Genomic DNA, 12,084 nt, shown 5'->3' on the forward strand with positions numbered 1-12,084 from the left:
CACTTGAAGACGAACGCTAATGTTTGCGATTTCTGTTTCGCAGATGCTCAGTGCCAACAGTACGGAGAGGTGAATCAGCTGGGAGGCGTGTTCGTGAACGGGCGGCCTCTCCCGAACGCCGTTCGTATGCGCATCGTGGAACTGGCGCAGTTGGGCATTAGGCCGTGTGACATTTCGCGGCAACTGCGCGTGTCGCACGGCTGCGTGTCCAAGATCCTGGCGCGCTACCACGAGACGGGCTCCATCCTGCCGGGAGCGATCGGCGGCAGCAAGCCGCGCGTCACCACGCCCAAGGTGGTGGCGTACATCAAGGAGTTGAAGCAGAAGGATCCCGGCATCTTCGCCTGGGAGATCCGCGACCGGCTGCTGTCGGACGGCGTGTGCGACAAGTACAACGTGCCGTCGGTGAGCTCCATCAGCCGCATCCTGCGCAACAAGATCGGGGCGCTCGTGCACCACCACTCGGGGGCGGCGCACCACCCGCACCTCTACAACTCCATCTACCCGACGTACCCGTACCCGACAGCGGCGGGCGCCGTGCCGCACCAGGGAGTCGCTGCGGTGGCCTCCAAGCTGCCGGGCGTGGGATCTCCGCCGTCGCCGCCGGGCCCACACTGCATGGCGCCCCCGCGGGGCCCCCCCGCGCACTGCTGGCCCAGCTCGCACTCCGTGTCGGATATCCTGGCAAACGCCCACCACCACGCGGCGGCCGCGGCTGCAGCTGCGGGCTTCCGCCCGGCGGCCCAGCACCCCACGGTGGCGTCCACGGCGGGGCAGATGCCGGTGACGCCGGACCCCGCGACCGCAGCCGCCGCGGCGCAGAACTACAACTACTACCACATGTACTTGCAGAGCTGCAACCCGGCGTCGCACAACCCTGCCGCCCTCGCCGTCATGAACGGCCACCACGGTCTGCCCACGCAGGCTACCACTTTATAGCCGGAAGCGGGAGTGCAAACAGCGTCCGTCGAGTTGTGTCTTGAGTTGGGTGCTGTCAGACTAAGGACGAGTCTTGTTCACTCATGTATGGTTACCATCTTAGCTATAGCCGAGTACCGCAAGTTTTGCTTTCATCAGTAAGATTCGCTACCGTGCTGCTGTTCCCAGACTGCCAAGCCCCACTCTGACATCCAATGTACAGCATGTCCAAGAGCCCGGAATTTTAGATGCTAAAAGTTAAGAATGACACTGGGTGTAGATGAATAGAAGTGGTGCCCGTGAGGAGAGTTTTAAGCTTAGTTCACAAGAGTCCGATATGTAATAATAGACAACAGAGTCAGAAGGACTGAGCAATGGATCTTGTAAACCGTGCGCTAATTTGTAAGTGGGGTTAAGATATTAAAGACCTTTAACGATACCAAAGGGAAAATACTGAATGACAAGAATGGCATTTTAAAGAAGTGGAGGCATGGCAATGATCTTGTAAATCGTGCGCTAGTTTGTAAGTGATGGTTAAGAGGATTAGAGACCTTTAGCAGTACCGAAGGGAAGATACTCAATGACATCTCATGGGTTTTATATTTACAAACTATAGCGAGAAACAATATTAACTTATAGCACCTAAAATTCCGGGCTCTAGTCACTCATTACTGAATTGCTGTCTTGGAGCCTACATGCATTTAATCATATTGTTTGGGAATTGCTGGACTGTTGACTGTAAATCAAGTTATACTGCATTACAATTAGGTTTCAAACCACAGATGATAACTATTCTGAAATAAAGCAACAAACTCCTAGGGGCTGTTGTATTAATTCTGATAGAGTAAATGTTCAGAGTGACTGAAGACAAATCTAGTCTGTGGAAAGTAACTGATCACTTTCCTGTTGCAGAGCTCATTACTTAATATTTTGAAACTAATGTGCAGCGAAATTATTGCATGGATATTAAAATAAGTAGACCTCATTTTTTAAATTTCGGATACATGCACAATATAACTCTGTGATAAATTTGTATTACAACACTACCACAGTAACCATGGCGTAACTCAAGCGGTAGGCGCGCTCGTCTGCTCATCTGGAGTTGCGCCCGGACGCCGTTTGGCGCTGATTTACCGGATTTCGTTTTTCCCCAAGTGTAAGGCAACTCGAATTGCAACGCTAAATAACGTAGTAGTTGATACAGACCCGTTAAGTAACAGAGTAAAAACATCACAGTGTGAACTGCGCTTACCGCATACTGCTCAGCTGGGTTTACGTCCACTGTGAATAAGGTATAGGTAGGGGCAACAGAAAAATAAAAAGCTTTGTCGGGACTACATTGATGTTTGAGTTAGGAGCATGAAATATATTCTGATCAGGGACAGGTTTGGACTGTACTATGAACTATGTAGAGTAAAGTTGCCTAATTCCGTGATACATTTTTTTTTTCACTGAATGTCATGGGATTGGATATCTTGCTAGGAAGTTCACCGATGTCTCAAAAGTAGGCGAAAAATGCACTCTTTCGAGAAATATGTCTGGCGCTATGGTCGAACGGCAAAGCTCTGACTGACATTCAATTTTTAAAAAGTATCACGGGATTAGGGGTTTCACGTAAATAAGCAACTTTACCCTATTTGGTCTGTAAGACGAATTACTTATTCAGTTTAGAAAATGTAAAATAGCGAACTTTATAAACAACAGCATACGTACACGAGCCAGTAAAAATGTTTTTGACTAGGCCTATTTATACACGATAGAGAATAAGCAACTGCGTAGACAAATTATGTTCAAACCTTTAAAATCAAAGCTCGTAATATGTCGACATAATGTTGTACCAGATAGGCTATTCTTCAAACAGATATTAGGCTTGGATTATTCGTGAATGCGATCATTGGCTTGCAGTACCATAGTCAAATGTTTTTTATTCCACCAATTGCTTATGAATGCGTCATACTGTCATATCTCACACTAGTGCTTGGAAAGAGCTAACTAATCAACTAATGTCAAAGCCCTAGTAACATTTGTTCAACATCTTGTTGTTTGGCTATTGATCTGCACTGTATCGGTGAGAATAAATTTTGTAAATAAATAGCGTGATTCCTGAACTGCCTAATCTCTCAATCGTCGGTGTTACACGCACTAATGCAGTCAGGACACCAGCATTTTCACTGTATTTTGCTACACAACATGTGGGAGTTTGTCGCATTACTTCACAAATTAAGTAGGCCTAAGGTTGATAATTTCATATCCACACATTTCCAGTTTTGAGGTAGCTACGTTGCTGAATACATGGGGCAAGCTATAACGTAGAGATCAAGGCGTAACGCTGTAAAGTAGGAAGGTCGCGGGTTCGATTCCTGATGAGGTCATGGATTTTCTCCATTGATCTAGCTAATCCTTCCTGCCGAACTATGGCCCTGAGGTTTACTCAACTTCTAACAAGAACATTTACTTGGTGGTAAAGACTCAAATCCCTACTGTTATTAATGCCGATTGTTTGTTAAGTTGGGAGTCTTACCCTCCCGCTATCCTCTGGGCTGATTTGGCCTGTATTGGAATTGGCTTTACCTTTTTTGAATGTACACTTTGTTGCCTATGAATTCATAGGGTCTAATATATTTGTTTCAAATTTGTACAGAAATGAGAAAATAATGAGTCCACGTTCTTTGAATTGTCCGGTTTTGAAAACGCACATCTTAAATTCCGAATATTTGTCCAGATGAATAATGGCCTAATTGAACAAGAATACTGGAGGAGTATTTAAAAGCGAAACTTACCGAAGAAGGCAAATAAAGCCTTGCTGATCTCAAAATATACAAAAATATAAATTTATTATTGCAAATACAAAGCAATGTAATTTTAAGAGTAATATATAAGCCAATGTTCCAGACAGATTATTGTATATAACAGATATTGTTTGAAGAATGGCGTATGCAAATTTTGTAGGCCACTTCAGACCATGGATGACTTCAGGCTAAGGAACCTAAGCTAGATGATGACTATGTATATCTATGTTTCCATCGTTCTTGAAGTGTTTCGCACGAGTTATTGTGATATCACAGAGAATGTGAGTGTACCGCACAACGCTTTACTGCTATCTCTCACAACACTGCACAGTGTCGAGTGTCAAACTATTTCAGAGGAGAGTGATCTTTCTTCCTGCACTTTCTTTTTGAACTTACAATCTGAGAATCTGGGCTTATTTATTATATTGCAGGATCGCTGTTATGTCTTTTGTGCACTTCAAACAATACAGTGTGCCTATTTTCTCAATATCTAGTGCCTTTATTCATAGAAATTTTAAAACCAGTCGAAATAATTCGCACTTTGTTTTGCTGTGTTACGAACTTTGAGCACGTATTAGGGTCTATACAGTGATTTAATGTTATAGTACTACAGTGGCGAAGTGTTTCTCACTGGAATAACATGTTAATAGGAACTGAGTGTAAAAGTCTTCCGGATTTATCTCGAGTACATGCTCAGATTCTTAAAACAGTGTACCTACACGAAGAGAATGAAAGCTCTCGCTTCTGGATGCATGTTCAATTGTTATGCACCAACAGGTAACAGTGACATGAAATATTGATGTGGACCATAGGCACCATAACATTGTACTGCAAATCAATTGGTTTTAAAATTAAAATCACTGTCAATGTGAAACATATCTACATATATCGCACTCGATTGGTTTACTGAGACGCTGGACAAAGATATTACAGCGTCGACGATTAAATAGAAAATGTTACAAACTGGCCATATCATACGTTCGTCAGTTGATAGCATGTCGCTGCTGTAGTGGATATTTTGTCTATAGATCATTCAGAAAATGTTTAGGCTGAATGAAAAGAAATTCCAGCCGTTCGGAGATAATTGTTTGTTTTCCTATTTCCCGAAAGCAGCAAAGTGCAGTACATCCGATGTGACATGTTGCATAAAATACCGTTTTAACTCTATGTCTTGACTTTAAGTAGGCCTATAATACTCGTAATATAAGTCCAAGAACTTTTTTATCAACACAAAATTATAACATTTAATTTGGCATATAATGTCTAAAATGTCTTATATTTTTATAGTTTAACTCACAAGAGAATCTTTCACATCACGTAGAAATCCCATTCGAGAATTTGTACAGGTGTGAGTAAAAAACAGTTATCTGCAAAACAAAGTTGCTCGTACAACTGTGAGATAAATAATAGTTTAGAAATACAGTGTAAACTGTTTCATTCTATTTATACACTACTAACCATTCCGCTCGTCGTTAAGGGTAGGAAGGAGTGAAATTTTCTTATTTTTGGTTCAGCTTAAAATACTACAATTCATACTATTTCGATAAAAGACATAGTTTTTAACTTTACGCCATTTTAAGCCCTTTCGACCATATGTATATGCCTGAGGTGCAGAATTTAAATGACAAGTAGGCTACACGCTTCCTTTCTTGCAGTTCTCGCATACTATTTCCTCAGGATGTTTGCAAGTACAAAATGCTCCTTGTGATGCAATAAATTTTTGTTAGATTACTCAAAATGTAGAAACTTGAAATTGGTCTGGATTTTTATGTAGGCATTTTGGAATTTGGTACCGGTGTACTTTTTTAAAATAAAAAAAATAGCACCAAATTATTATTTTTTACTTACTTGTGAAACATATAATTTAAAAATATATTTATCTATTAATTTAAATTGTCAGAGATAATAAAATCCAGACCAATTTTTGTTTGTATATTATATATGAGGAAACTACATTTCAAATTTTGTTTTAAAATAACTTATATTTGTGTCACAAGGAACATATTTATTGCGAATAGAGAAAAAATCATAACTAAAAACAAATTGGTTTACATATTTGAAAACTGACATGGTACGAGTACTAACAAGTACTAAATATCTGTTAAAAATTTGGTGATCGTAGGTAAAAAAAACTATACAAGTTGAAGATTTCACTCCTAACTTTTCTTAAAGAAGACAAGTCAGATGCATAACACCTTATGATGCAGTAAAGTCAATATGGTAACTTGTCACACTTTAAATATATTAGTATTCGGTACGAACTATATGTTACAATACTATTTGGAAAATATCTCCCTTTCTCCTTTAATAGTAACTCAGTATGATAAAAAGGCTACTCAAATGGAGGTTTTAATTTTTCTTGGAAGCTTTCTTCCACTCTGTAAGCCCCATTGATAGCTATTTTTTGTATTAACCTTCCTTTACAGTACCTAATCCTGTGATGATTTTATATTTCTAAAAGGTTACCTTGCCAGTGTTTAGTGCCACTGCGTCGTCACAACTTTAACAGTGCCTAGGCCTATATGTCCACTCTAAAGATTTGAGTGGAGTACAGTTGCACAGTGAGTCTCGCCCCATTTTAAGAAAAAACACCACACTTAAAAATAAAAAGCAATCGGATTTTCGAAAAGTGATAAAGTAGACCCTATTCCGTTTTTGAGATATCTACCGCACTACATTCGCACTTTAGCTGTATTTAGGATCTTCGGATCACTTCACAAATCACATAATATAAATATATAATTTGTACAGGGACATCATTTTATTTTTACTTCAATTTTTATTGTACCTGAGTTTTTGAATGTACTTCACTTCCACTCCTTCTAGTAGCAAACTTCCACATACAGCCAAAGTCGTCTTACGATCAAAATAAACAGTACAGAGTGAGTATAGTATGTTTCAGAAATATGATCACTTTTTCAGTGAGTAAAGGGCATTCATTCACTATTGAATCATATTTTCGCACAGGTACTGTGCGTCCGTTTAGTTACGTCGCATCCCGGTTTCCCCCACCCGTTTCTGCTGGCCCCTCTGTAAAGGCTAGTGGCTGAGCTATCTTAGCTCTTCTCTGAAAACATTTTCTGTTAGAAATTGGACTTATACTTAATATTATACAACTATTTAAAATAATTTAAATAAAATGGCATCGTTAAATAAGGAATTTTGACGTGATTTCTCCCATTTCTAAGACCCTCCTACATAACCACTTGGACGGACAGTAGATAGCATATCTGAGTAAATTTATCATTGCGAATCGGGCAGAAGAGAAGATTGAATTGACAGTACGTAACGTACACTGTTATAGAGTAGATACAGAATTATTTCAACAGGCGTAAGATTATGGCTCCCCCATGTCGCCTGATTTGAGTGCTTTGCATTATTTCTTTGGGGTTACTGTGAAACAGTTGTGTTTGCTAAACATCCTAGAACAATAGAAGAATTAAATAATTACATTCAAGAAACCATGCATTCAATTTCAGAAGATATGCTTGAAAGCGTTTTTGATAATATGCACAAAAGATTTGAAGCCTGTATCGAAATGAACGACCACCATTTTCAACAATTTGTTTAAATATCCATATTTTGATTATTTAAATGCACTGTAAATATTGTACGCTAATGTGCTGTAGACAGTATAGTATAAATTGCATAATAAATGCTGTTAATACTGTACCGTATTTTGATTAAATAAAAACCCGACGAAAATGATCAAACCCAAAATCGTAACATTTCCTAGTTTACGTAAATGGATGCGCTACTTTTCTTCCCTCCTATATCTAGTAAAGTTATTTGTATTCTATTTTACACTAGTGTCGTCAAACTCCGGTCGTGGAAGGGGGTAGCCAACCGGTTCTCAATCGTTATTCCAAAGGTATATCCAGGTTAATATTGAAAATGTTAGTAAAAATAAAATGATGTCCCTGTATTACGAACACATGTAAGCTTGTTCTTTTTATTATTAAAAGCATCTACTAGTAAGTGTTCATTGTATTCAGAAACGCGAGAGAAAGTCAGTTCATACTAAGCGAAATTTAATAGCTGCATTTGTGAACTCTGGTTGGTTCCTGAACCAACTTCAGCACTGTTTATGAGATGAAATTGGCACATTCACAAAATACATATGTCTATCGAAAATGCGTTTGTAACAATATTTAGGCCTATATTCAGGAATTACGTCAATATTCCTCTGGAATTGTGAATTGTAAAGACAGTTGTTTTAATTACAATTTACTTTAATGAAAGATTTGTATATACTGTACTAGACTAATGAAACCTGACCAAAGTAAAACGAAAAAAACTCGCATGAAATAATGTAATTAGGACATTGTTACCTCAAAAATTTACTTCAGGTTAGAAATATGTTATTTCTTTCAATAAGCAGCTAGAAAATTAATTTAAATTAATAAATAAAATATGTTTAGTAATTACTTAATTTCACATATATTACAACAATATGTGAAAATGATATCTAGTCCAAGGAAAAAATCGATCAACTTGTCTTCTACTTATCAAATTTTCTATGATCGTGAGTAAATACTATGAATGAGACATTTATTTAAATGTTTCTGAAAGTTCAGAATGACTTCATGTGTTACAGTTTTTAATATAAAAAAAACTTCAGTGAAGAAGAAAATAGTTTAAACATGCAACTGAGTGATGCAAGGTTAAATTTTATTCTAACCTCTATAATAGTCCTACGCACTTGTAGTGAGTCTAAAGCAAGTACAGTGATTCTTTTCGTAAAAAAGGAAAGAATGCATTTGTTGGTGACTAACTTATTCGATTTCTTCAATCGAGGAATTTCCTGAATTTAATTTAACATGCGCTAGTTCATTAAGATCGGACGTTGGCATGTCCTAATACAGACCATTCCAAGTGGGCAGCCACCGTGATGCCGCGTGGCTGCCTTGGGTTTCTAGAGGCGTGACTGTCCTGTGTTCGTAGAGACGCCGTGCCGAGCCCCGGAGAGAGACAGCGAGTGAGTGGGAAAGAGAAGAAATACCGATCGCTGAGAGGGTTGCACGCGTGCAAAGGGTGGAATGAGCCAGTGAGGTATATGGATGGCACATTTTGACACATAGAAAGAATTCAAGAATTACAACAATTGGCTATTACAAAATAATACAACTCAATAAAATTGTCCTTTTTTCTGTAGTTAGGAAGACAAAGACATTCCTTTGATTTCACCAACTTAGCTATATCAGGGAAAATTATTTGAGCAGCATGAATGCGTAACACTGCTTCCAACGCAACATCGAACAAACATGACTTAGTTTTACTCTTATTCAGGTTCATGACTGAGAATATGTGTTCGCAATGGTATGTAGAGCCAAACATAGCAATTAACTTGTATGACAATGCGTGGATAAGCGTAAAGTCTTTTTCTTCAATGTTATAAAACGCAACGAGGCCGCCTGGAATATTGTAATAACTATCTTTCAAAATTGTGTGACACTGAAGCCTTATCAATTCTCTTTGGAATTTGACTGGAGCCTGCTCAACATTTACAGAAAAGGGCGTCATAAATATGTTCACAAAGTTCCTGCACGCGGCGACAGATTGTTTTTGGAAGAGGTTAATTGACTGAAATAACGTCACCAGGAAAGGACACAATATCTCTGAAGTTGAAATTATGCACCGTAAAAGGCCAGCTACTTTTGGCGATATTTAGGGCAACAATATAGCTTGCATGGACAGCTCTTCCGGAACTTGGTTCAATGTGCTGCGAAAGAAAGAGAAAAATGAATTTTTAATGACATTGTCAATATACAAAAAATACATACATATTTAAACGGACAGAAAATCCTTTAACAGTTTAAGAAACGATTTTATAATAATTCCCATACATTGTTGACAACTGTTCAAAATAAACTTACTATAACCTAACCATTAATTTAATTATATTGTCCTTAGAGTACTTAATTACTTGAAATGACATTTACTTCGTCGTAAGAAGACTGCATTTCGACTTTTAGTTTCGATATTAATGCCTTCCTCTGTTCGCCGATAATATGAGCGTGGATATCAGAATGTTTAACTTCAAAGTGACGCTTAATGTTGTGCGTTTTGATATGGGATATTAAACATTGAACAATGTTGCTGTCAGATTAGACAAGATACAAGCCCTGCTAAGAAGGGTTAAATCCTGAACCGACTGTCGATGTACTTCTCTTCATTCTTATTCAAAACAATTGAGCACAAACGATAGTACACCATATGGATGAATGAATGACTGATGAAACGCATAATCCAGCAATGCCTGCTGAATATCATCGAACACAGGAGAAGAGTTGATGATCGCATGCATTCGTACATTACCACAACCGCAGCGAGAGAGAGGAGTAACGGTCCGCCCAGGGTAGACACAGGGCAGCGTCCGGGCGCCCTAGCTCTCAAGCGCTGTGTTCGGCGGCTTGCTTTTACGCATATAGGTACTGCTATTCCGCTAAATTTCATACTTTCTTTCCCGCAAAACGACGGAATGCAAATGCGCAAAATATTTCAAGCCCCCAAATTAATAGATCCTTAAATAAAATTAATACATGTACAACAACTTACATTTAAAGCACACTGTCCAGTGATTGTTCCGGTATGCCGTTTGTCTACAGTACGATGGGCTGGAACCGAAGTGCAATTTTTAACGTACTTCAGTAATGATAATGATAAATGATAATTCACCACTTTGATATTTCCTCCATAGTTCAGTTGCAACACGATGATTATCTTGGTCACGTCTGTTTGTTTTTCTGTTTCTATGTTGAAAGAAAGATACGTTTCACTCTGCAGTTGCTTTAACACTTCCGTAAATTCATGGATAGAGGGATGAGATTTGTAAAATTGTCGTTTCAAATGACGATGGAACGATTCCGCCCCATTTGTTGTTCTGATTTCATCTGTTAGTACACTGGCCCACAATTTAGGAGATAAATTAGCATCTACACTTACATAGTTTTCAAGTAGGCCTACATAGTCCAGGAATCTCGTTAACTGATTGTGATTAGGAGCAATGCTATCCAGCTCAAACGCATCCCCTACTGTGCATGGAGGTACATATTTTAAACCAAACATATATTTCAGGAACTTTCCTACTTCGAATTAGAATTGGTATATTCAGAGCGAAATCCTAGGTCGAGTATCTTCCTATACCACGTCGGGCCTGAATGAAAACTGCAGCCTTTAATGGTTATGTTAGGAAACACTTTTTTTTTACTGCATTATAGCAACTTCAAAATCTAAAACTATGGTTTCGGGATTAAAATCATCACTACACAAATCACGAATACGTTTCCACATACATTCGTAAGCTGATATAGTTTTCGATAACGGTAAACAAAAAGCAACTTGGACGTACCCCATTGTAATATATGTGTATAATATAAACCTGATGAAAGTGTTTTGGTGAAACGTAGAATGTTCCATCCGCTAATATATTACGCGCATTAATACATAGGAACTGCAAATTTCGTTCACAAGTAAAAATTACTGTCTTATTTTCAATGTCTACAAAACAGAATCTTTCGTCTCAATTTGTTAAAACATTTAAACTGTTTAACTATTCTAATGCCTCATTTACATTGCGAGGATAAATGAGCATCTATTCCCTCCGGGCTCTGTACCCTACAATGCTAATCGAAGTTTGACTGTCTCCATTCTCTGAATTATTCGTATTATTTTACTGGGTTGTAAAGTAATTTCTTCACACGCTTATCTTTTACAATTTTCCCGCAACATATGTGATTCAATAGTTCTAGCGCTTTTATTTTCATGATCATGCAAGTCTCATATATATATATATATATATATATATATATATATATATATATATATATATATATATATACATACTATTTCACTAACTTCTGCATTAGTCTGTAAAATTGCGGTACATTTCTTTTCCGTGCATCTCCACGAAATATTTCCCGTACACATTTTACGTTGTTTTGTATATTTGAAATTGTCCTTAACAATGCATTCCACACCACGATTTGTGACCGTTGTTATAGATGACATTTCACTTTAAATTCACTTCCTATCACAGCCAGCACTTCCTTCCAGCAGCAACACTTCCTTTCAACTGTGGTCTTGGAGACATCGAAACCCCGCCCCTGTTCAGCGCCATCTACATCCAACATCGAACACACATTCATTAGCGCCATCTTCACCAGTACAAAATGGGTTAGAATAAATTTGGTACTAAGTTATCAGATGAATTGTGCGTTGTAAATGTTGTTTTTGCGGTATCGAAACAAAATTTTTGACCATAATTTTCGGTTATTTTGCACATTAGCTATCCAGCCTATCTTGGAATAGTCTGTCATAATAGATACATTACCACGAACAATTAAAAATGTTATAATAAGAAAATGTGGTCAAATTG

The 12,084-nt window shown here is 38.3% G+C and overlaps 1 protein-coding gene across 2 annotated transcripts in view; it reads left to right on the forward strand.

Annotated features, from left to right (window-relative positions):
* The window catches only part of Poxm (Pox meso), a 438,127-nt gene extending 426,634 nt beyond the window's left edge, over positions 1-11,493 (forward strand). For both annotated transcript variants that reach the window (XM_069826611.1, XM_069826612.1), the window contains exon 2: positions 44-11,493. In XM_069826611.1, the coding sequence (XP_069682712.1) occupies positions 44-939 (896 nt within the window). In that variant the 3' untranslated portion in view covers positions 940-11,493. The remainder of the gene's footprint in view (positions 1-43) is intronic.
* The last annotated feature ends 591 nt before the right edge of the window (positions 11,494-12,084 follow it).

The sequence above is a fragment of the Periplaneta americana genome, chromosome 5 (assembly GCF_040183065.1).
Source record: "Periplaneta americana isolate PAMFEO1 chromosome 5, P.americana_PAMFEO1_priV1, whole genome shotgun sequence".
Classification (NCBI taxonomy): domain Eukaryota; kingdom Metazoa; phylum Arthropoda; class Insecta; order Blattodea; family Blattidae; genus Periplaneta; species Periplaneta americana.